The 26237-nt window shown below is 39.5% G+C and overlaps 2 protein-coding genes across 4 annotated transcripts in view; both read left to right on the top strand.

The window, feature by feature from the left end:
• LOC127453288 (mitogen-activated protein kinase kinase kinase 5-like) overlaps positions 1-26237 on the top strand; it is a 422352-nt gene that overhangs the window by 195619 nt on the left and 200496 nt on the right. The window lies entirely within an intron of this gene.
• On the top strand, positions 901-24847 carry LOC127453306 (discoidin, CUB and LCCL domain-containing protein 1-like). Of its 3 annotated transcripts, none has more exons than XM_051719628.1 (15): positions 901-1130; positions 4755-4997; positions 7197-7334; positions 9176-9227; positions 9320-9392; positions 9629-9762; positions 14363-14400; positions 15041-15220; positions 18171-18283; positions 18426-18597; positions 18752-18838; positions 19041-19134; positions 19844-19884; positions 19979-20086; positions 21921-23856. In XM_051719628.1, exons 1-15 carry the CDS (start codon positions 1031-1033, stop codon positions 22310-22312), a joined length of 1965 nt encoding a protein of 654 aa, XP_051575588.1. In that variant the 5' UTR covers positions 901-1030; the 3' UTR covers positions 22313-23856. The 3 variants fall into 3 exon arrangements, with proteins under 3 accessions (XP_051575588.1, XP_051575587.1, XP_051575586.1); XM_051719627.1 differs by lacking the exon at positions 21921-23856 and adding an exon at positions 23863-24847 and having other exon boundaries at positions 908-1130; positions 4776-4997; XM_051719626.1 differs by lacking the exon at positions 21921-23856 and adding an exon at positions 23863-24847 and having other exon boundaries at positions 908-1130.

Genomic DNA, 26237 nt, shown 5'->3' with positions numbered 1-26237 from the left:
CTTAAGTTGTTACTCAAAAGGGCATCTTGCTATCTCAGAAGTATTTGCATAAGTTGAACATTTTTGCCCTATAACTATTACGCCTATATCTACACTATATAACTAAAACTCCCCTGGGGGCCTTTTACCCCAAGTGTGAGGGTAGGGTTAGGCCCTAAGGCCCCCTCACCACATTTGTTTTTTTCTCGAATTTTTAGAACCTTCCATTATTATTTCTCCATCAGTATTCAATAAAAATAAATAAGTCTTCACCCTTGATACACTTAGTAAACAGAAAAAAGCACATTTCCATCATCCTTTATCCCCGTTGTGCCTTACAGTGCTATTGCTTGTTTAATGCCAGGGGATGGCAGTATTTCCTCTTTTTAATGTATAACTGTTCTCCCTGGACACGGTTAAAGGATCCAAACAGAACACAAACTTTATTTGTCATGTTTATTTTTAATTTATTATTATTATTATTATTATTATTATTATTTCGAAAATTCTGATAAGACTGTCTTTAAGAGGAATTCCTGAATCTAAAGAGGCTTTACCATGTGCTCAGTAACCTGATAACAAAACGCACAGAACGATGTTGCTCTCTTTTCTATCATCAGCGTCTAGATTGGGGAGCACTGATTTTAACAGATCAAAAGTTGCCCTCCTGAACGAACTCAGGTATTCCCTTTACAGTGCTTTATTTGTACGCAAATGTGGTATATGAAATTTTCAGTTACACTGCACCCATCATACTGTACATTATTTCGGGAAAATGTCGGGAAAAGAGTTATTCTAAGAGTAAAACGTCAAGTATGGTTAAAAAAAAAAAAGAAAAAAAGTTGAATAGCACGTCCTGAGTCCAATAAGAGAAGAGGAAATTAACCCATGCCATGCCCAGTCGGGGACGGGCTACTTTTTGTTGCCTCTTAACTTGTCTTCTTGGATGAGAATCGCGAGACTGTTGATAGATTACGACATTGTAGTCATTTTAACTCATGGCTTAAAATCTGAACGCTAGAGTCAGCGAAACAATATCCAGGAGAAAACCATGCATGCTAGGCCTGGAGGTATTTGGGATACTATCGAATTCCCTAGGATTTGGCTTCTTCTCAGCATTGAAACGATGGTGTTGGTATGCGGTCAAAAGGGTGAGGTTACTCCTGCTACACTTAAACCAACAAGGTTACATCCACTCTGACACTTTCAATAACATATACTCAGAGTCTCACAGTAGTTGGATGTTCATTAAAGACGTTCTTTTAAGACATATATTATACTACAGTAGTTATATTTCTCTTGTTTGACAATATCCTTCAATACAAGGGTTTCAATAAAATTGTATATTTATATTATTATCCCTATTATTGTTAATAATGGATATTGTTATACTTATATTATTAGATATTAATATTATAATAATTAATTAATTAATATTACTTATATTAATATTGTATTATATTTATTATATTTTTTTAGAATTTAATATGTTGATAATATATAAAAAGTTAAATATATATATATATAGTAAAGTCTAAAGTCTTATCAGTCACAGATTTATATACACCCAACTGATTTACTGTATAATTGTGTAGTGTTTTAACAGTTCATTGTGTGTGTGTGTTTGTGTGTGTGTGTGTGTGTGTGTGTGTGTGTGTGGGTTTGGGTGGTTTACAGGACATTTATTTAGGTTACAAACTGGTAATTACAAGGGTATTATGCTATAAATGTGGTTTATGAGGACATTTCTAGTGTCCCCATAATTCAAATCGCTTAAAAAAACATACTAAACGATGTTTTTTTGAAAAGGTAAAAATGCAGAACGTTTTTTGTGAGGGTTAGGGTTAGGGGATAGAATCTATAGTTTGTACAGTATAAAAATTATTATGTCTATGGAGAGTCCTCATAAGGATAGCCGCACCAACATGTGTGTGTGTGTGTGTGTGTGTGCGTGTGTGTGTAGCAATAGTTGTCCAAATAATATCACAGGCACATCCGATCAGCATCCAGACTGCCAGACTGGAATATGTCCTCTGGTTGTGCCTGTCTATAAATTTCAGGAATATACATTTTCAGCCCTGCAGGAAGAATGAGTTTATATATGGTATTTCTCAATATGTGTGGGGTCTGCATGAATCACTACAGCCAGATTCACAGACTACGTTGTAGTCATGGAAGAATGCTGTCCAGTCATATGTCCTCCCCCAGAAATCTGCCTTATACAGTGTGTGCTTGCAAGGGGGATGCTGACTAGTTTTTAGATTGTATTATTTTATATTGCATGAAAGTTTTCAAAGATATGGAGCTTTATCAGGATTAGGCAGAATACAAGGGGGCAGGACTTCAACTTACACACATCATACAGGTGTCATCATAGTGGTTGCCTGGATAATGTCTACAGATTGCCTTAGGCCATGTTTTGTGAGAGGTTATATGGGAATTCCGAGCTGTGATTAAAAGAAATCTAAGCCTTAAGATAGAGAATGAGCTCTTTGGGGAGTCCAAAGTAGACTCTGGGCAGTTTCATGGAAATGTATCTAGACTAGAGGGATCTCAGGGATCCTGTATTAGACTTCCTTGTTTTTGTGGCCAACCATTATTATTCTTTAGGCTATGTGTCATTTAACAAGTCTTCAGTTGATGGATTACACCAAATAATATGCACAAATAGTGTGTTGCCAGATTAGCAGAGACAGGTCTCTTCTATTAAAATGAATGGGAGAAATTGGAATGGCCAACCAAGAAGCTCTAGCGCCCAACTTTCAACGGATGTAGAAAGGAAGTCCCACCTTACAGGTTTAAGAGCCAATAACCTTTTAGATACAGACATTGCCTGTCAATCAACTCGAGTATGCGCATGCGCATTAGCAATACAAGCTGAGAAAATAGCATTTATTAGCGTAATATGAGGCAAAGAAGCACAATTTATGATTCTAGTATTATCAGAATTTTTTGCTGATTTGAAATATGTTCTTTGATCGTGATCTTGACCAACTTTTTTTGAGATTTCGGCATTCCCCATTCAAGTAGATAGGAGCTGCACTGTCATGACTGGAAATAGCCTCCCGAGAGTGTTCCAAAGATGGCTTCCAGTGGACTGACTTGCTAGAAAGACTTTGGTGTTTCCAAGTGAAATTCTTAAACACCACACTATAGACACTTAAAACTTTGCTGTAAAATGTACAAAGCTTTCAGAACTGAATTTACATTTTAAAATAAAAGCTTACCGTAAATCCTGATAAAAGGCAATGATGAAACATTTAAATAGCATTATTTGTGCAAAGGCTAAATTACAAGTTACAACAGCAAATAGTGAGTAAGAATCTAAACAGAAAGAATTGTCATTTTTAATGGCAGTTAAATGGAAAGTTCACCCAGAAAGGACAATTTTAATGAAAAATTGAATGACAAATTTACTTATTTGTTGTTTCAAACCCGTATGACATTCTTTCCTCCGTGGAACACAAAAAGTAACGTTAGACAGAATGTTAGGCAGACTATTCACTTTCATTGAATGGAAAAAAGTTACAATGAAAGTAAATAGTGACTGAGGCTACCATTTTGCCTAACATTTCCTTTTGTGTTCCATGGAGGAAAGAAAGAAAAGAACAATAATTGGCTAGAGTATAATGTGTTTAAATTGCTAATAAAATTCTTGATTATACCTGGATCAATAGCCAGAACATTTAAACATTAAATACCCTATCAATTAAAGCTGAATCAGTCCATCCGTTAATTACTTTAATAGCAACATACAGTATATTCTATTATTAGTGGGACGCCAAACTATATTATCTCTTAGAAACAGAGAAACAACCTCCAGCTTCACCCAAATCTGAGGTAAATACTACTGTAAAATGGCTCTTATAGGTAAAATTGCTCTCAAACCAAATCAAACATTCAGCCATTTGAGCATGCTAGTCACACATAGATTTTAAACTTTGCCAGTTGAGAGTAGTTAACAGCTTGACCACAAAATCATGTTTGTTTTCCTCTGTGATGATTAAGATTGTACAAAGCAACAAGAGATTTAGTAGATTCAAAGATAATGTGCACCAAATGTGGAAAAAGGGGGACCACGGAAGCATTGCAAAGTTTTAAACACAAATGAGTCAGTGGTGACTGAGAGAGTCAGAATGACAGAACGGCTGAGGGCTCACTCCACTCTAGTTCATTACATAGGGGCTACCTATACCATAAAAGGAGCAGGCCACTTAAAGTACACATATAGAATTTCGTAATTCAGTTTTAGCGTGCACAACGTCAAAGTAGTTTAGTGGAAGTGCAGACTAGTTGCCAATTGTTTTGGGGTTATGTTGCCGTTATGAATTTGGTAGACCATGTCTGTGGAAGATACCCTTTACTCACCTACAACACAGCCCTGTCATCAACCAAGCCTGATGGCAATTATGGCTTTCATTAACGTTATTTCTGGAAAGTTCCTTAAAGTGTGACTAATACTGGTGAAATTGGCAAGCCCACTTACTGCACAAGCTTTAGCTGTTTCAACCTCTCTTTAATAACCAGTCGACACAACGACCAACCAATACTCTCCATTCTCACACCGACACACTAAGTGTTCTCTGTCTTATTTTCTCATGTGCTAAACAAATGCTGAGAGCAAAACTAGTTACTGCATTTGATAAAAATGGAAATCATATTTGAGATAAAATATGTGGTTGAAATTATGTGTGGAAACTAAACAGAACACGAAACCACACAAGATAAAAGTTTATACATGGCATTTTTTCCTTTTTCCACATCAATATCAATAGGATCTCTCCTCTTCCCCGTAGGCGATGGGTGTGGGCACACAATCTTGAGCTCCACCAGTGGCACACTGGCCTCGTGTAACTTCCCAGGAACCTACCCCAACCACACCCAGTGTGAGTGGAGTCTGAGGGTACCAAAGGCCCAGACACTGCTCTTGACCTTTGGGGACTTTGACTTGGAGTGGAGCCAAGACTGCATAGCTGGCTCTCTTACCATCACAGATAGCAATGGAGACACCAGAGTGGGTATGAACCCCTTCTCACTGACATTAGGGAATGACACAGATCTAAGCATATAAGGTTGTATTTTTGTGTCAGTAGTGGCACAAATTTTTTTTTTTCAGAATGAACGATCTGGATATATGATTTGGAACGTGGTACAAGAAGCATCCTTACACCTTTTCACCAGCTTCCAACCGTTAATTCTATTGCAATGCTATTTACAGAGTTGTTATTGAGGAATTCCAGAGGGCCTAGCTCACGCTGCTTCTTGGCACGTTTCTCTAAATCATGTGACCAGAAGAGCATGCCTGCAGCTTGCATGGTGCATTTCGCTCTGTTGCTGCATGGCAGATATGAGACTGGCTCTTTCATGGTCACATAAAAGTGCCAACACACACACAGCAAGAGGGTAGGGCGTGATTTGCCTCAGGCTCCCATGAGGCAATAATGCACACAAGTGTGCATGCGCGTGAACGTGTGTGCCTTTTATGGCAGTGTGAGTGCAAAGGATTGTGTGTTGAAGCTAAAAATGCACTAAAGCTTAAATGTGTTTATATTGTGTGCTTGTCAGTGTGACCCTAGCTCTATTCCAAAAACTAAGGGAGCTGCCCAGCATTTTAGGGCTACAAAAGGAAGGCTGCAAGAATTAGGGGCCATTCAGGCTAAAAAATAAAAAACAATAGAACAGATACATCTTTTAAAAGTTGAAGTTCTTTTAAACTTGACACATTGTCTGAAAAATGTGGTGCTCCTGCGCAAGACGCAGAAAAACAGCGAGACGTGACGCAACGGTCAAAGTTGTCTGTCTAGTACATGTTTACATAGAAAAACAATTGAGAAACAGCGCAAATGGAAGCTAAATGTGTTCACTGTGAATGGCCCCTAAGGCTGCATCACTTGCATCCCTCGCAGATAAGGCAGTCCCTGAATAAACTGCGACAAGCTCAGTACAAAAATGCATCAATGATCGAGAGAAACGTGGATTATAATATCATTCAATACTGAAATGTACCAATAAAAATAATTCCATCTAATTAAAATTGACTATTTTAACCAATATTTGTGAGTTATATGCTTGTTCTCATTAGAGTATAACTTCATTAGCTTAGCAACGTGCTAACAGTAAACTTCTGGAATCAAATGTGAGCGCTTGTCCTGTCTCTTGTTTGGTTCTCGTGAGATTAAGAGACTTGTTGCCTATGTAGAGTGTTTCAAATCAGTCACCTTATTGGTTCCATGAAGGTTAGGATGTTGCCATAGAAGGCAGCTGCCTATGTAGACAGTAGACAGTGAGGTTCCCAAGGTTTTGGAACAGAGCTACTGTTTACAGTAAACAAAGTGTATATTAAAGGGATAGTTCACATAATAATGAAAATTCTCTTATCACTTACTCAACCTCATGCAATCCCAGATGTGTATGACTTTTTTCTTCTGCAGAACAAACACATTGAAGAATATCTCAGCTTTGTAGTTCTATACAATGCAAGTGAATGGTAGCCAGAACTCTGAAGATGCAAATATCACATAAAGACAGTATAAAAGTAATCCATACTCCAGTGTTTTAATCACTGTCTTCTGAAGCGATCCAATCAGTTTTGGGTGAGAACAAGCTAAATTGTAACTCCTTTTTCACTGTACATCTTGCCATTTCAGTCTCTAGGCACGATCATGATTTCAAGCTTGATTACACATCCTAGTGGTTGACGTATGCGCAGAGCACTAGATGGCGCTATGGGAAGTGTAATCGAGCTTGAAATCATGATTGCCAAGGAGACTGTTGTCAACATTTATAGTGAAAAGTAAGTTACATTTTGGTCTGTTCCCGCACAGAACCGATTGGATCACTTCAGAAGACATTGTTTAAACCACTTAAGTTGTATGGATTACTTTTATACTGCCTTTATGTGATATTTGGAGCTTCACAGTTCGGGCCACCATTCACTTGCATTGAATGGACCAACAGAGCGGAGATATTTTTTATAAAAAGCTTCATTTGTGTTCTGCTGAAGAATGGAAGTCACACAGATTTGGGATGATAAATGAGCGAATTTTCATTTTTGAGTGAACTATTCCTTTAATCTCTACTGTACTGCATGTAATTCACTTTTGTGAGTCCTTGTTGTGTGTTTGTTTGAACATGGAAGCCAGCCTGCACTATGGGCCATGTGACAGCAGGTGTGGCCCATATCCACTGATTTACACTGTGTGTTTGTGTGTTTCCAGGTCCTCTGTGTGGGCAGTTAGAGGCAAAGAACAAGAATGTGTCTGTTAGTACTAATGAAGTTACCGTGCGTTTCATCTCCGGCACTCACCGTTCTGGGCGAGGTTTTGTGATGTCCTATTCAACCAGTCAGCACTCAGGTACTGTATAACAGCTCATCTCCAACATCACACACTCCCCACCCACTCCCACATATCCTTTAAATATTAGACAGAAATGGAATCCTTTACTATCAACGTACATTATGTGATTTAGTGACTCTCATTCAAAATAAGAGCTAATAGATTATGCCATCTGGCTCCATGGTTCTTCATGCTCTGAGTGTGTTGTATAGGCGCAGAGTAAACAAGCCAGGGACTGTTTGTTCTCTGAAAGTAGAGCTTACTCAATAAACAGGTCACCGTGTGCAGATTGCTAAATAAACATCCCTTCCATTTGGCAGACTAGACCAAATTAAAAACGTCACTTCTGCATTGTAAAAAAATATTTTGTTACCATTAACTATAAAAATATCCACATGCTCATCACACATACTAACCCTAACTAAGGGTAGATTTGAAGTATGTGAAAGGATAATTCAGGTTCTGTTTTGCATACAGTGTATACTGTATATATATACTCTCTCTCTCTTTCTCTCTCTCTCTCTTTCTCTCTCTCTCTCTCTCTCTCTCTCTCTCTCTCTATATATATATTTATATACATATACACACACACACACACACACATTAATTTTAACTTAAAATCTTTTTTTTTTTTTTATGTTATTCAACAACTGCACATTAGTCAAATATTCAGCCCACTCATTTATAAACATGAAGCGTATTTAGAACGTTTGAGGCTGTAACTTTCCAGAAAAGATCTCTTGACGTCAGTGTACAGTCAAATGTTCTAGAAGTTCCCATGTTGTTGCACAGGAGTGAGCAGGAATGGTTTGTATCTTCCTTTCTTTCCTGTTGTGTATGAAGTTGTTATGTAAAGTCCTGAAGAGCATACAGTAGCTGTGCAATGTACCTAATTTTGACTGGCTTCCTGGCCCCTGCACACTTCTGTGACTACACCGTAAAAAATATAGTGTGAGTTACCGTAAATTACTGGCTACTAGTTGAACTATTTTCACAGTATATCTTACAGTAGTATTTCTATAATTTATCACAATTAAAAGGCAACTGTATACTGTGACTTCATAGTGAGCAGGGCCATGACATTTCTATAATGTAGCAGTGCTGTTGTAGAATCACAATGATCATCTATATATTTTTAATCTATATTGTTTGTTAATTGTCACCATAGTTGAGATTTGTATGCTGAGTGTTGATATCTGTGCATGCCTGGTTGAATTTTTTTGAAAAGGTTGAAAAGTTCATGGAAGATAAAACCAATCACATCAAAGAATAGCACTGCAAACATCCCTCCCTCAATGTTCTTTTAAATTGATAGTATTTCTTTACTTTCAAATTTATCATTTAGTGTAGACTACACATCATGGTCTGACATAAAGTCAACCACTAAATTGTCAAATTTTCTCCATACATCACAGTACAATAATTTGTGTTCTTAAACTCAACTGCACCAACTGAGAGAAAAACTTAATTAGAAATAAATAAGACTAGGCCCCATTCAAAGGAAACACTAGACACCATAATGGTGACTTCAAATGAAACACAATTTTTCCATAATACAGTGCGATATTCTAATTTCTTTTTTCACAGTAATTTGTGTTGTTAGAGAAAATGACCTAGGCTGCATTGATTTTACAGTAAAATACTGAAAACAGTATTTTACTGTAAGACTTTACTGTTAGATCTTATAAAATCCTGGCAATTGTTTTACAGTGTATACACTATTCTTTGTATATACAGCATCGTAGAGATTGCATGACGTGGTCTTGTCAAGTCAGAGATATGTTGGTAGAATAGAGCCAAATTATTGAGCACATGTTCTGGAGTGTTGTATTCATAGATTTTTTTGTTCTCTCTCATAGAGCTCATTTCATGCTTGCATCGAGGAACACATTTCTCCTCTCAGCAGATCAGGTACAAAGAAATCCTCAACAAATGACATTTGGGATGTTTTAATGTTTAATGTTTTAATGTTTAATGTCTGAATCCTGAGCTCTGTTTTCCAGTGCGTTCTGTCCTGCAGGCTGCAAAGGTGTTGCAGGAGATATCTGGGGCTGGCATGGCCAAGGATATCGTGATGTAAGGTTTTCACCACAGAATGGGGCTTTGTGTATTCGAGGGATTATTATGTGTCATCACATTTGAATTTACTACTTTATATGGATTGATGTCACAAACTATATTTGTAATAGCTTACAGCAGGCCCTTTTCATTAAGGTCAAGTGATTATGTTGATAAAGCACAAGTGACAGAGAATGTTAATAACTTTGGATGATGTAATGTTGCAAAGCATACATGTGTTTATGTTTTTCTAGACATCTGTACTGTGCAAAGCTGCAATCCATGCTGGGGTTATTTCAGACAGTCTGGGTGGCATGATCAACGTGTCCCTGCAGAGGGGCATTACTCTGTATGAGTCAAACTTCGCTAATGGAATACTGTCAAAAACGTGAGTGTATTGTTTGCCAGAGGATTTGCAACTGCAACTTGTATGTGTGCTTTAATGAACCAGACTCTCAGAGGGTTATGATCCATATGCATTTGAGACGGTACAGTATCAGAACACTAACATGTTCTACAAAAGCCCATTTTGCTGAGTCCAATTTAAAGGGATATTTCACCTAAAATGTACAATTCTTTAATAATTTACTCATCCTGATGTTGTTCCAAGAACATATTCATTTCTTTCTTCCATGGAACACAACAGGAGATGTTAGGCAAAATGTTAGCCTCAGTCACCATTCACTTTCATTGCATGTTTTGTCCATACAATGAAAGCTAATGGTGACTGTGGTGGTAGCGGCGTGGTTGAGCGCCAGCTTGTGGAGGGAGAGCAAGATCAAGAGATGAGAACTGTAAGGATCATCACCTGGCAATGATTGTCTCTAACAGCTGTTTGTCATTGCAGTAAGAGTGGAGACCGGTTTTAAGAGCGAGCCAGACACCAGTGAGGGGAGAGCTACCCACACACACACAGAGTGTATGCCGACCCTCCGCTGAAGCGCTGAAAAGCAAATTTTGTGTTATAAAATAAATTACCTTTATGAGTTGAATTTCTCAGATTCTTGCTTCCTCCTTGCACCCTATCACGAACGTTGTTACACTGGTGCCGAAACTCGGGATTTGAAGGAGGAGGAATGCCGCCATCGAGGCCTCAACTCTGGAGGAAATGTTTAAGACCCTCGCCAGCATCCACCAGTCGCAGCACTGGGCCCACCTCGAGCTGCACACGGAACAGGAGCAGCGGTTCGTCACACTCCTCCAGGCCCAAGCGGAGGACCAGCAGGTGCTCCGGAGCTTGCTATACCAGGAAGGAGCTGCTGCTGCGTCCACCCCGCCCCATGTTCCTCTGGTCAAGATGGGCCCCCAGGATGATCCAGATGGTGGGGGCATGCAGTTGACCAAGCAGCCAGTGGGCGTTCCGCTTGTTACCGCTGTTGTCCGGGGAGGCCCAACTCGCAGCGTAGCAGTTGCCAGCAGAGAACCTCCTGATGTATGCGATCTCAAGAATGCCATCCTGCAACGTGTCGGCCGGACATCAGTACAACAGCGCCAACACTTCTGCTCGTTGACCCTGGGTGAGCATGGCCGGCCGTGCGCCTTCGCCTAACAGCTCCGAGACGCCTGCCTGTGGTGGTTGCTGGCTGAGCAACGTGACGTCGGGGCTGTGATCGACCTGGTGGTACTGGAGCAGTTTATTGCTCGGCTTCCGAGAGGCTGCAGGCTGCCCCCGATCGAGCTGGGATGTACCGCAGTATTAAGTGGGGTACATACCAGGCCTTGATGGATTCGGGTTGCAGCCAAACCTCCATCCATCAATGCCTGGTTCAAAATGAGGCTTTGGGTGCTAGTCACAAGGTGAAGGTAAGGTGTGTGTATGGGGATATCCACGAATATCCTGTAGTGACTGAGACAATTCAATTCCAGGGACAAAAGCATAGTGTCGAGGCGGCGGTTAGTTCACGCCTTACTCATTCGCTAATTTTGGGAATTAATTGGCCGGTGTTTTCCATTTTATTAAGGGAAATTTGTGCGGATGGGTCCTGTAACAGAGTGTCTTGGTGTGGGATGCACTCGCTGGGGAGGCAGAGCCAGGGCCGTCTATGTCAGCTCCGCATCAAGATGATGTAGAGTATTGCCCACTGGGGATTTCCCTCTGGGGCAGACACGAGACGGGACTCTTAGGCATGCCTTTGACCAAGTGAGAGTGATTGATGGTCAGCGTCTTCAGCCAGACATTGCACTTGCATATCCGTACTTTTCTATTATAAATGACTGGTTGTATCGAGTGACGTAGGACGCTCAGACAAAAGAAGATACAACCCAGTTATTGATATCAAAGAGCTGTTGGGAAATGTTATTCCAGGAGGCTCATTATAATCCGATGGCGGGTCACTTAGGGCAGGAAAAGACATTGAACCATCTAATGGCCCGTTTCTATTGGCCGGTCGTTCGTGGGGATGTTCGCAAATGGTGTGCAGCATGGTGTGAATGTCAGCTGGTGAATCTGCCGGCCACCTGAAGAGCGCCTTTGCACCCGCTTCATTTGATCGAGGTCCCCTTCAAAAGATTTGCTATGGACCTCGTCGGGCCATTAGAGCAAATGCACGCACACATTGCTTTGTGTTGGTTCTGGTGGACTAAGCAACGTGATATCTGGAAGCAGTGCCTCTATGCAACATTTCAGCATGCAGTGTTGCGGAGGCACTCTTCAAAATTATCTTCCGAGTGGAGATTCTGAAACAAATCCTCACTGATCAAAGCACTACTTTTATGTCACATACACTACGTGAGCTGTACGAATTACTGGGTATTAAATCGATTCGGACAAGCGTGTACCACCTGCAAACGGGCGGCTTGGTCGAATGGTTTAATAAAACACTGAAAAGCTTGATTCGTAAGTTTGTGCACGAAGATGCTCAGAGTTGGGATAAGTGGCTTGAACCCCTGTTATTCGCAGTTCGAGAGGTCCATGGAATTCTCCCCATTTGAATTATTGTATGGATGTAAGCCTCGCAGTGTCTTAGATGTCGTGAGGGAAGATTGGGAGGAGGGACCTTCAAACAGCAAAAACTAAATTCAATACGTTCTTGACCTTAGAGCAAATCTCCACACATTGGGGCAACTATAGCAGGAGAATTTGCTACAGGTCCAAGAACGTCAGACATGGCTGTATAACAGGGGAGCTTGGCTACGGGAATTTACACAGGGAGATAAAGTCCTTGTATTACTACCCACATCAAGATTAAAATTACATTTAAAGAGAATTCTCGGACATGTTCTCGCCCCTTCCCGGTCTTACGAACCTCATAAAACAACATATCGAAACAACCCCAGGGGTAATGGCACGCAGTCATCCCTACCGATTACACGAGCACAAAAAAAAGTGGTTCAGGAAGAATTAAAGGCCATGCTCAATATGGGGGTAATAGAAGAATCCCACAGTGACTGGGCCAACCTGGTGGTGCTGGTTCTGAAGAGCGATGGCTCGGTCCAGTTCTGTGTGGATTATAGAAAGGTCATTGCAGTGTCTAAATTTGACGCATATCCAATGCCTCGTATTGACGAACTGCTCGATCGGTTGGGTGCGGCTCGCTTTTATTCAACACTGGATTTAACTAAGTGTTATTGGCAGATCCCCTTAACACCAGTGTCCCGTGAGAAAATGGCCTTCTCCACACCGTTTGGCTTAAACCAATTTGTGACCCTTCCGTTCGGTTTCTTTTGGGCCCCAGCTATTTTTCAGTGCCTTATGGACCAAGTCCTCAGACCGCACTCTGCGTATGGCACTGCCTATCTGGATGACATCATTATATACAGTAAAGATTGGCAGCGGCACATGCAGCATCTGAGGGCGGTTCTGAGGTCACTGCAACAGGCTGGACTCACGCAAGAAGTGCGCAATTGGATGGGTGGATGTATGGTATCTGGGGTTCCATTTGGGTCACGGGCAGGTGCGCCACCAAATTGAGCAGCGGTTGCGGCCTGCCCGAGACCCAAGACCAAAAAGCAGGTGAGAGAGTTCCTTGGGCTGGTTGGCTATTATAGGAAGCTTGTGCCTAATTATTTGAACTTTACCAGCCCGCTGACCGATCTCACTAAAAAGGGAGCCCCAGACCCTTTCCGTGCCAACAGGCTTTTATGCAGGTGAAAGCTGTGCTCTGTGGTGAGACGTTGTTACATGCTCCTGATTTTTCTCTCCCTTTTGTTGTACAGACCGATGCATCAAACAGGGGGTTGGGAGCCGTGTTATTCCAGGTGGTCGAGAGGGAGGATCGCTCAGTGCTGTACATCAGCCGGAAGCTTTCGGCGAGAGAGGCGATGTATCACCATTGAGAAGGAGTGTCTGGCTATCAGGTGGTTAGTCCTCACCCTTCAGTTCTACCTCCTGGGACGGGCTTTCACCCCACTACAGTGGCTCCATCGCATGAAGGATACCAATGTGCGGATCACCCGTTAGTATCTGGCTCTTCAGCCTTTTAAGTTTGAGGTGGTCCACAGACCAGGGGGCGCAGATGGCTGTTGCAGACTTTCTCTCCAGAAATGGGGAGGGGAGTACTGGGCATGCCGGATGGCTCTCTGGTCTGATGGCTCTCTGGTCTGGGGGTATGTGGTGGTGGGGGCATGGTTGAGTGCCGGCTTGTGGAGGGAGAGTGAGATCAGGAGATGAGAACAGTAAGGATCATCACCTGTCTCTAACAGCTGTTTGTCATTACAGTGAGAGTGGAGATGGGTTTTAAGAGCAAGCCCAGATGCCAGTGAGGGGAGAGCTACCCACACACACACACACACAGAGAGAGCATGTTCTGACCCTCCGCTGAAAAGCGAGTTTTTGTTGAATGAAGTGCTGAAAAGCCAATTTTGTGTTATAAAATAAATTACCTTTTTGAGTTGAAATTCGGTGACTCCTGCTTCCTCCTTACACCCCATCACAAATGTTGTTACAGTGACTGAGGCTAACAAACTGTAAATGATGACATAAAAGTGTAAGAAAATGTAAACAAAACAATTATGAATGCATCATTCACCTGAATTTTTTTTCTTTACAGTGGTTCCTTATCAGATAAACGGCTTGTCTTCCACAGAGGTAATAACTATGTCTATGAGACATGATTTGGGCAGATATTATTTGAATTCATAACTAGTCATTTGTCTATGTCATCTAGTAATTATAATTTATATAGACAGATCACTAATAGGCCTGAGTTATAGCTTTGCTATTAACTTATTGTGATAATGTTTATTTAACTGCAAATCAAATGCAAGTTGTTAACATTACTGGTATACACACGCTGTAACCGAAATGTAACACTAAATTTACATAATTATTACTGTATTGTAGTGAAAGTATTAAAATAATGTAGAAATGTAAATACATACTGTATTTAAACAATTATTATACAGTATAATATATACCTTTGAAATCTCACTTTAAATATGCTGCTTTAATCTCAAGTGGCTATATTGTTGATTCAGTTGTAAAATTGGGATTTCTTGGTTTAATTTGATCCCAAGACCATCAATTAGTCAGTGTTCAGGGTACACACAAAATTACAGTGAATATAATACACTGTTGCACCTGCTACATTATACTTACACTTTAAACATGATATTAGTACCTATTTGTAATTACATATTGCCAGAAGATAAACATGGCATAGCAGTTTAAAAACTAACATTTAGTTTTTCACATGTTTGAACACATTTTGTTCCCTTTCCATGCACAGAGTATGATAGTGAACTAACAGTGGTGGCCTATAACACTTCTTCAGTGTGGGAGGAGGTGAACAGATTCGGTCAGCGGGTCTCTTGGTCTCCAGGACATGGGAACTCTCAGTGGGCTGCGAGCTCCGAAGACCAGCAGCCATGGCTGGCGCTTGAGTTGTGGAATAGGAGTAGTGTCACAGGTCAGGGGTCAACCTCGAACAATTATTGTTTCTCTGCAAACAACTCACAATAGGAAAATATTTTAAGACCCCATGAAATCGCTTGACATGCACAGTTTTCTTTCCTGTGTCGACATATTTCCTATTGAAACAGGCAGTTTGCACGGCCTCTCGTGGCTTTTCGCTTTTGCTAAATGCTGGTAACAGCAATATGATACAAATTACCAATGTTTAATAAGATGAATATTATTCATTATTAATATGAATAATCAGAATAAATAATTCTTCTGCCAAGTTAGTTCATAACTCTAAAGGCCAATGTATATGCTGGTTGTCCGCATAGCTGATCGGAATGGGCACAGTATACGTGAGGCAAATTTCATCATCTGCGCGGAGTGTTCATATGCGGCACAGATTTTCTCAACACGCGGACAGTCCTTGTCTGTGCACATCGTCGCAGCATGCGTTCATATTCATATTCGCTTGCGGTCAAAACAGTATGCTTAGAAAGGCAATGCAGTCAACCAGGCACAATGCAGAAAAACTAAGTATACCCGGGCCTTCACCATAGGCTGTTTACGGTTGCCAAGTAACATGGCAACTTGGTGTATTAATATTGAATTTGCGGTCACAGGTGTGGGTTTAACTGCATTTTACAAAGACTTGTAGCTCATGCAATCAGAATTAACAGCCAGAGCTATCTGTTATATGATGAAAAATCTACAACTGGCCATAAGTCAAATGGCTGCATCTAGATGATGTTTGACAAATGCATGATACAGACATGGGAGACATATTTACTTTTTGTTTATTGTTCCTTGAATAAAAGATGAGCTCAGTCAACAGCATTTGTGGCATACTGTTGATTAGCACAAAAATTAATTTAGACGTTTTTTTTTCTTTAAAAAATAAATAAAATTAGGCACTTACAATGGAAGAGAATGGGGCCAAACTGTAAACGTTCAAATTCTCACTTTTTCAGAAGTATAGCCACAAGACGTAAATAATATGCACGATAACATGATTTTAGTGTAAAAAATCGCTTAATAGCTTTTTCTGTGTAAACTTATATCCAATTTTACGACATCATTGCCATGATGACATAATGCCTTAAACCCTGTAATCCCACAAAAACGAAGATTTAAACAACTTTACAGCTCAAATAATACACAAGTTTTAATAGACAAATTATAAATATATATATATATGCTTATACAGTATAAATATATATATAAGTGCTTTTATAATATTATAAGCTTCATGTTTCTGCCTTTAACCCTCCAAAAATTGTCCCCATTCATTTCCATTTTAATTGCCTCACTATAGCTTTGATTTTTGCTTTTTGTAAGAAAAAGAGGGACTAGTCGAACATAATCAGCATAATGTCACTATTGCTGTTGATTGAGCTTAAAGGGATAGTTCACCCAAAAATGTAAATTCTCTCATCCTTTACTTACCCTCATGCCAGCCCAGATGTGTATAGCAGAAGACAAATAAAGCTTTTTAAAATAATATTTCAGCTGTATAGGCCCTCACAATGCAATGTCCTTTTTTACTATCAATCTCCACTTTCTTTTTCACATTCTTCTTCTTTTGTTTGTGGCGATTCACATTATTCGTGCATACTGCCACCTTCTGGGCAGGGAGGAGAATTTATAGTAAAAAAGGACTTGTGTTTGACTTTCTTTATTCAGCAGAACAAGAAATAAGAAATAGATCAATATTTAAAACTTTTTTTACTAAATATATTCGCTTCCAGCCAGCTGTGGTATGTACATTCATGAGGGTCGTGGTCTCGCAGCCTCTCGCATGATAGAAGCACATTGGCAAGTTCACGTGAGAACTGGTGCGTGAAATAATTTTTTTTTGGAAGTACAGTGTTGTTTACAACAGAAGAGGAGGAATATTATACAGAAGCTGAATTGGTTTTGCTATAGATTTGTATTTTATCTGTTTCTTTTTCAAAATGGTGCTTGTGTGTGCTTATCCTGGATGCCACAACCTACTGAAAAACGTTGGATTATGTCCGCAGGTATAACTTTCACAGAAACCCTAGCAATGATCATGAGCGACTGAACTATGGCTGCTCGCTGACTCAATACACCCACTGAGTCACTCAAAATATTGAGGGTGTGCAGTGAACATTTTTCCCATGCCAAATTCAGACCAGCCAAGGGATCCGACGATATTGACATGCCAACCCGCTTATGTCACGGGAGAGGCAGTTTGAACTCCATCCTCATGAATGTGCATACCACAGCTGGCGGGAAGCAAACTTTTTTGTAAAAGAAGTTTTAAATATTGTTGTATTTCTTACACACACCTAGCGTTTCGCTTTAGAAGACATTCATTAATCCACTGGAGTCGTATGGATTACTTTTATGATGGCTATACTGTATGTGCTTTTTGGAGCTTCAAAATGTTGGCACCCATTCACTTGCATTGTATGGACCTACAGAGCTGAAATATTCTTCCAAAAATATTAATTTGTGTTCTGCTGAAGAGAGAAAGTCATACACATCTGGGATGGCATGAGAGTGAGTAAATGATGAGAGAATTTTCATTTTTGGGTGAACTTTTCCTTTAAATATTGATCTGTTTCACACCCACATCTATCATATAGCTTCTGAAGACTTGGGTTTTACCACTGGAGTCATATTAATTACTTTTATGCTGCCTTTATGTGCTTTATGGAACTTCAAAATTTTGGTACCTATTCATTTGCATTGTGAGGACCCACAGAGCTGAAATATTCTTAAAAACAATTTGTTCAGCAGAAGAAAGACAGTCATACACATCTGGGATGGCATGAAAGTGAGTAAATGATGACAGAATTTTAATTCTGGGTGAACTATTCATTTACCTTGTATTGGGAATGTTCCTTTAATCGATGATTTGATAAGGGTAAGACTGCAACAGTTTTGTTTTTATTGCACTGATCGTTACTTGATGGTCTCACATCTGCTTTCAGGTATCATAACAAAGGGTACACCAAACTACTATATTGAATCTTACACCCTTATGTTAAGCAAAGATGGCAAAAACTGGAAAGCATACAAAGCTCCATCAAGCAAAGAAAGAAAGGTACACAAAGACAGTCTAATTCTTCCTTTGTTCCATGTGCCTTTCATATACCTTTGTTCAATTAATTGAAATCCCAGTTCTTCCTTAACATTGATATATTTCAAGCTGTTAAATTCATATGATTATATTTCTTTATTTTAAGGTGTTTGAGGCCTATGCTGATGGTCATTTGACAGTGCTCAACAGTCTGATCCCGCCAGTAGTAGCACGCTACCTTCTTCTGAAACCCCAGCAGTGGCATAGCAGGGCCTCTGTACAAGTACAAGTGTTGGGTTGCCCTTCTGCCCCTCTCAGACCTCGTTTCCATGGAGATGGTAAGGATTTTCCACAGAATTCAGAACATCTTTTCATCGCAGAGTAGTTACTTCAGTTTAGATGTGGACATTGCAGTAAAGTTACAGTTCCAAGGACATTGTGGTAAATGATAAATTAGGTATTTCTTAACATTAAACTCACTATTTTCATAAGGAGTCAGCTCTGGCAAAGCAGCTGTTGCAGAAACAGTACCTCTAGACACACTGCCAACTGAGGGTCCTGTGATCACAAGAAGCTCAGGTGAATGAATTTGATTAGGTGACTTCAAAAATTATTGACAATATTAACATAATGATGTGAAAATGGGCAGGTCCCCCTTGGTCATTTTGCGGTCCCTCTGCGGGGCCACAAGGAAAGTACAGGGGGCAATGCACCCCCTAGCCCCCCTTTAGAGTCAGCTATGTTAAAAAGGCTAAAAAGAGCTTTTATTATTTCCCTACAGGTCCCAGCCAGGCAGTGATACTAGTGGCGGGCATGGTTTTGGGTGCCACTCTGTGTGTGGGTTGCCTTTTGGCTGGACTCATTTGGTGGAGAAGGTACCACATCAGCTGTTCCTCAGAAAGAATTTAGAACGGTCATTGCAAATGTAAAAAACAGCAGGGCTACAAACGTAACAAATATTGATACAGATTGTCCCAACATTAACCACTATGATGCTGTAACAGTCTCTGAATGAATTGTACAAAAACATCAAGGTGACTTTTCACCCCAAAATCAAAAAATAAGAAATCATATTTTGCATGAAGAAAATAAGGCCTATTTTTTTTTACTATTAAGATTTTTGCCTTGTGACATTACATTCATGATTACTCAGCACATTAACCCCAAATCTCGCTATTGCAATACAGTTTTTTGTAGTTTGTCGCAAAAAACTAATCCCCATTTTTCTCAATGGTGATTCTTATAAATGTCTTTCTTACTGTGACTGTGTTACAGTTTTACATTAGCATAAAAAGCAGTACAACAAATACTATCATCATTTATAATATACAGGATGATGTGTACTTTAGAATTTAATGTATATAATTTGTCATATATTTTTTTTCTCATTACAGTAATAAGTAAGATTTATTTATTTTTTTGCATTACGGTAATGAGAATTGGGGTTATAAGAATGTAGTTATTGTTGTGAAAACAATGTCATAGTGTAGAAAATCTTAATATTCCCAAAATAGGCTTTCTTTTGTTTTTGAAGTGGAAATATGACCCTGATATCACCCCTCTACCTGTCTTTTTTTATTTCAGAAAAAGAAGTGCACAAATAAAGAAATGCTGTGTTGACCAAGGTAAAAGTTATTTCTCTGTATCTCTAGTATGTTTTTTATTCCACGTCCAATATTGTTGGTATTTCCTAACTGACATTATTTGTCTCTGCTTCAGGCTGTCAGGGTTTCCATGGGAAGAAGCTTCCGTGCACAAATCCAGAGCTTATATCATACCCTCTGGTTAGGAACATCCACGACGCTCTCCCCAACCCTCCTCACAATGGTAAGACATCCACACAGCTTTTCAACCCTGTTTAGCAGTGAATACCAAAATTCATGAAGGAAATTTTTAATCGACAAACGAGACAAGGCAGTGTTTGTTGAGAAGACGCCGCTGGGTACAAAAGTTCTCAGAGTCTCTACAAACCAAAAGCTCACAGACATCATGTAAATATATAGCAGCAAATAAGAGGGTTAGTGTGACTCAAACTGCAGGAAGGATACAGAGTGAAAGCCAAGTAGTCATTCTGACCCTTTGTTAGAGCCACCCCCACTATGTTGCCAGATTCAGCATAGAAAGACAGTATCGTTCTTTTTTTTTTTTTTTTAGAAAAATGTGGAACACTCTTTATACACATTTCTTTATACCACATATGTTATTTGAAATGTAAATTTTTTATTTATTTTTTATTTTTAATGCTGTTTTAGCATCCTGGCCAGCCCAACACATCAAAATTGGCTCAATCCAGAAGTGTAGGCAGAAACTTTTGGGTGGGTGGGCCAAGAGCAATTATCGCTTGCATGAGAGCTGTAAACTTATTAAAGAAATAAATATGATTTTAATGTTTTTAATGTTTAGTTAATTGTTTCCAGGGGCATATTTAGGACATTTAGCTACTAAAGGTCGTCTACTTTAAGAATATTAAAAGGTTAATCAACAATCTTTGTGTTTGAGTACATTCAGACATTTTTTTATTTTTATTTTACTTGAGTAACATATGGAATGGTGGAGGGGGGGGGTGCAGAATGGACATTTCAACCATAGAATGGACCAATTTTGGTATTTATTTTCCTAGCACAATTTGCGGGTGTGTCTTTGGACTGATGAAAATGATGGATAAAATGAGTATAGTTGCTATGTCTCCACTATGGTTTACTGTCAATAAAATTACTTTCTTTTTCTCTGATCATGTTACTGTCACAACTCAGATGATCCTGCTGCGGTAGTGTGGTAAGAGAGAAAAAACCTAAAGGAATCAGGTTCCGAGGAAGAGAAAAAAATATTTTGAGCTATCTACACTTGTGACCGTTTCCCTATGTTATGACATAAAAATCATAGCAATAAATCCATGCATTTGATATTTGGAAATAACATCATTTTATTTTAATTGTATGGGGAAAAAGAGCCTGGAGTTTAAAAGTCTTAGGAGTTTGTAGAGCATATATTATCATCCAAAATAATACATTTCAGAGTAGCTTATTTATGGCATCATGAGCTGCTTTTGATGCAACATCAAAAATAGTAGTTCTACTACAGTAGAAGTTATATAAAATAAAATTCATAATCAGTTAAGTGGGTGGAGTTTATAGTTTTCAGAGCATTTTAACATCTAAAGTTATTTAATTCAGCATTTTATGTCAACTGATCTGGTTTTGATGAACAGGTTAGAAGTTATTTAAATATAGGCTAATTAATACAATTACTAGTAAACAATCCACTTGTATGACATTTGTTACAAATATTTTATTCAACAAGAAAAATAAAGTGGTAAGAGCCACTGCACAATACAGGATGCTCATCAACTGAACGTGCGTCTCATTGGCGCATCTGCCGTTTTACAGTGTAAATAGCTTAGTGTGACAAGGAGGTGGTCGTGGCCAGGCCGTGAGGATGCACGCCAGATGCTGAATTGTCCTAATCAGCTGGGAGGGGGATAAAGACAAGCCAGAGGCTCCAGTTCAAGAGAGAGAGACACACGCGACCGCTGTGTGTGTGTGTGTTTATGTTTGTTGAAGTTCAGTTATGTCATTAAAATTATGTTGACTGTTCTGCCGGTTCCTACCTCCTCCTTGCCCGTCCTGTGAACCCCGTTACATTGGTGCCGAAATCCGGGAAGGAGGAGGGATGCGCTGTCATGGAGTCCTTGCCACTGCTGTCCACCAGGGGAGGAGCCGCGGCTGTCCGCCAGGGGACGGAGTCGCCGCTGCTGGCAGCCGGGAGTCGGAGGAGCCACTACGCCAGGAGTCAAAGGACTCGCTGTCATCCGCCAGGGGAGGAGCGCCTGTCATCTGCCAGAGGGCGGAGGAGTGGCTGAGGACCAGGCGACGGCATGTCCGGGGACCGGCAAGCGAGTTTTTCTCTCTCTCTCTCTCTCTCTTTCTCTCCCCCTCGCTCTTTCCCTCTCCCTCCCATCGCCTCTCCCAGGGCTCCAGAGAGGTGGGGAAGACCTGCCGGCAGAAGGACGGCCGGAACGGCAACACCTCCCCTCCAGGAAGGTTACGAGAATGAGGGCATAGCCAGGCCGTGAGGACGCACGCCCAGTAGTGAACTGTCCTAATCAGCCGGAGGCGCCAGTATGAGAGAGAGAGAGACACATGTGGCCGCTGTGTGTGTGTCTGTGTGTTTATGTTTGTTTAAGTTCAGTTATGTCATTAAAATTATGTTGACTGTTCTGCTGGTTCCCACTTCCTCCTTGCCCGTCCTGTGAACCCCGTTACACTTAGTTATAATGAGTGATCTGGGTTTGTTTTTTTAGCTGCTGTTGTTTTGAAAACTTTGATGCTGACATTATCCAGGTCAGCAGCCTCTGACGTTAGCGGTATGTGGTTATAGCAAAGGCCAGCATACTTTGGGCTGTTGGTGGAATAGTGGAATTAGACAATGTCTCTTATTCCCCTGCCCAAGTTACTCGATGGCAGCATAAACAGGTCTTTCTTTAGTCGGCAGTGCTTCTCTGAAAGAGTTCTTTAATTGGAGCCCAAATTAGGGGCATTGAAGCCAAAAGAGCACCCTCCCCACAACCCACTGGCCAACAGACTCTTTAGTAAGTGGTTCTGGGATCTGGAGGACAGAGGATCAGTGGTCAAGACAATCAGATTCCTTTCTAAAGTCACTTCAATTACAGCAGTTTTGCCCTCTTAGCATTCCTGCTGAGTGAGTTGAGCATTGAGAGGAGGCAAGAAGAAAGAAAGGCGGACAACGTGGGGCCCATTTCATAGCCCTAACTACTGTTTGACACAGTGCAGTGGGTGACCAGGGTGATCATATGGGAACTCAATAATGCCTTGATATGAGCTGGCTGAGGGTAAGGCCTGCCCTCTGGGAATGAGGACCAATCAAAGGGAGGGTGTATTCACTACTGTATATTGTGTGTCTGATTGCTTGATAATTGAGGTGAGGTGTTTAATAACTATGTATTGTAAATGCTTACTGTGGCACACATCTAAAGCATAATATGCATCATGTACACATCATAGTAGCATATACTGTACTTTTATGATCTATTACTTTTTAATAATATGAAAGAAAAATTTTATATTAGGCTGGGATTTGTGGACCCCTTGGGTTTCATGATGGTATTGCAGGGGGTTAATGATGTGTCAAAATTGGCAAGGCAAAAATTAAATTAATTAATGAATTAATTAAAACAAATATTATTTAAAAATATATATATTTTAATTTGTATTTAAAATAAATATTATTTTATATTAATATTGAATAATTATTTCATTTATTTATTTATTTATTTATTTAATTTTTTTAAATAACTTAAAAAATATCATTGTTAAAAATATATTTGAATTTGAAGGAAATATCCGTGCTTGCATGGAAGCAAAATAATAGTGTTTTTAATATAATAGTGTAAAAATATAATGCTTACTCTGATTGTTATAAATACAATGAGTCATTATAATCATTATTCATTATGTTTATTGATAGGTTTGAAGACTGCATAAATGAACCCTTTTAAAAGTGATGTCCCATGATCATGAATAGCACTTCACTGCAGTGTGAATCCTACATTCTACATTTCTATAACATTTCTCTGTTGTTTCCAGACTATGCTGAGCCTGATGTAGTAGCAGGTGGGCAGATGATGGGTCTCACGTTCAGACCTCTGATGGAGGAGGGCTACACCGTCCCCTTCGCTCTCAACCAATATGACACCCCCGGACAACAACTTCCTGAATACACCGATCCGCTGCCCCCCGAACCAGAATATGCAACTCCCTTTGGTGAAATAAACTCTCTAATATCACAATCACAGGACAGCCAAAAGAACACCAATCAACCTGTATGTCAATCCACACAGGGAACAAGAGCAGTGCTGGGACAACAGTACGACTGCCCTGCCCACAGAGTGATCTCTAATGGGTACTGTACTCCAGTCTCACATGGTACTAGCCATAAGGCTAGTGTGATCTGCGTTGAGCCCCAGACAGTAGAACCACTAATACATACCTACCATGAGCCACTTTAAGCCACTTTGACACTTGGACCAAGTCTTTGTTTGGCTGCTTCAAAGAACATTTCTGCAATTCTAAAGACAACAAATGGAACAGGAATTGGCAAATCATATTAATAAGGATAATATGTAGGGTTCCCACAGTTATAAAAACCCTAGAAATAACAGGACATTTTAAAATTGTGTTTGCCAGGCTTGGGTAAGTATTGAAAATTAGTCCTAAAAAGTAATGGAAATGTAATTGAAATCTCTATTGTGAATATTTATTTTTGCAGTCATGCAAAAATAAATTGTTCATGTTAGTTCCTATGCCTTAACTGATGTTAACATATACAACTTTTAACTTTAAAAGTGTATTGGTAAATGGTGCAATTAACATTAACTAAGATTAATAAGTCCTGTAAAAGTATTGTTCATTGTTAGTTTATGTTAACTAATGTAGTTAACTAATGTTAACAAATACAACCTTATTGTAAAGTGTTACCAAAATTATTTACCTTAAATACATGGTAAGTTGCTTTAGATAAAAGTCTCTGCCAATGCGTGTAAAAGTATTGTGCAACGTACACTATACTGTTCATTTCTTTGGGTTTAACTTTTTTGTGGAGAAAAAAAAAATACTTACTAAAATTAAAGCAGAAAACTGGCAAACTGTTCATATATCACTGAAAAAAAAAAAAAAAAGAAAGCTCTGAAGCACTATTTGCAGTAACGCTTGAGCTCTTCAGAGTTTCTGGATGCGTGGAGTTATCACAAAGAACAAGAAAACACTCCTCCTAGTGGCCCCTGGCCATTAAAAATATAGCCTGGTCTCATGAACATTATGTGACCATGGCAACCTTTTTGCAAAACGAAATACCATGCCTCAGTACACGTTTGGATACAGTTTCCCAGTGAAATGTCCATTGGGGTGCCAAAAGTGAGTGAAATGGTGTCTTAATCAGATGAGGTTTTTAAGATGAAAATTAGATGGAGGTTTTAGTGAGTAAAATGTACCTCCCTAACCTAAAAAATTTACCTAAACCTAATTAATAGTGTTCTAAAATCAATAGAGAGGCAAACAAAACAGACATCCTATACCCTTAGCCAAAACCTAAACCTGACCAAAAGTGTCCAAAGAAAAAAATGTCGCTTCTATGACACCCTTGCAACCTAGTCTCATAGAATGAACGTTACTATAAATACATTTTTGCAAACTGCCAGCATGCATGGCAAGTCATGCATGCTGTATCAGTGCTTAAAAGGCCTGTTTCAGGAGCATACGTTCCCGACCATTGGAGTGGGTTTCTGCAATCACTTCCTTGAGGTGGAGCCTGGGGTGAGAGTGAAGCTGCAGCTTTAGGAGACCCCTGGTCTTGAGTAGTCTTGGTAAGTATTGAGAAAACACATCATTTGTACACCCTTTAGTATTCCTTTATCCAGTTCTTTAAAAGTCTTTAAAATATTATTATGAATTGAACTGACAAAATGTAAAATGTTTTCATACATTTACTAAAGGGAGAGTTCTTCACTCAAAAATGAAGGTTCTGTCATTGTTTCCTCACACACATGTTGTTCCAAGTCCCTGACTTTCTTTCTTCTGTGAAGTAGATATTGGGCAGAATGTTAACCTCATTTATTGTTAGTCATATATATATATCTATCTATCTATATATATATATATATATATATATATATATATATATATATATATATATATATATATATATAAAATGCAATCTGATCACCTTACATCTTATTATGTGTTCCATGGAAAGAAAAGAATGATACTAGTAGTATTGGGTAAACTATCCCTTTAAAGAGCTATTCAGTTGTACAAATAAAAAGGGACTGTGTTTTCCCTTTTAGAGTAACTAGATAAACAGATTGCTTAAGGGACAGCTAAACAGTTTAAAGTTCCCTTGCATCTGTAAAAAGGATGATAAGACAAATGTTGGATTCAGGGTTATAACATCACCCATACTTGCC

Source organism: Myxocyprinus asiaticus, chromosome 15 (genome assembly GCF_019703515.2).
Source record: "Myxocyprinus asiaticus isolate MX2 ecotype Aquarium Trade chromosome 15, UBuf_Myxa_2, whole genome shotgun sequence".
In the NCBI taxonomy this organism is placed as follows: domain Eukaryota; kingdom Metazoa; phylum Chordata; class Actinopteri; order Cypriniformes; family Catostomidae; genus Myxocyprinus; species Myxocyprinus asiaticus.
The sequence above is the reverse complement of the archived record's forward strand: the minus strand, read 5'-3'. Positions and strand labels throughout refer to the sequence as shown.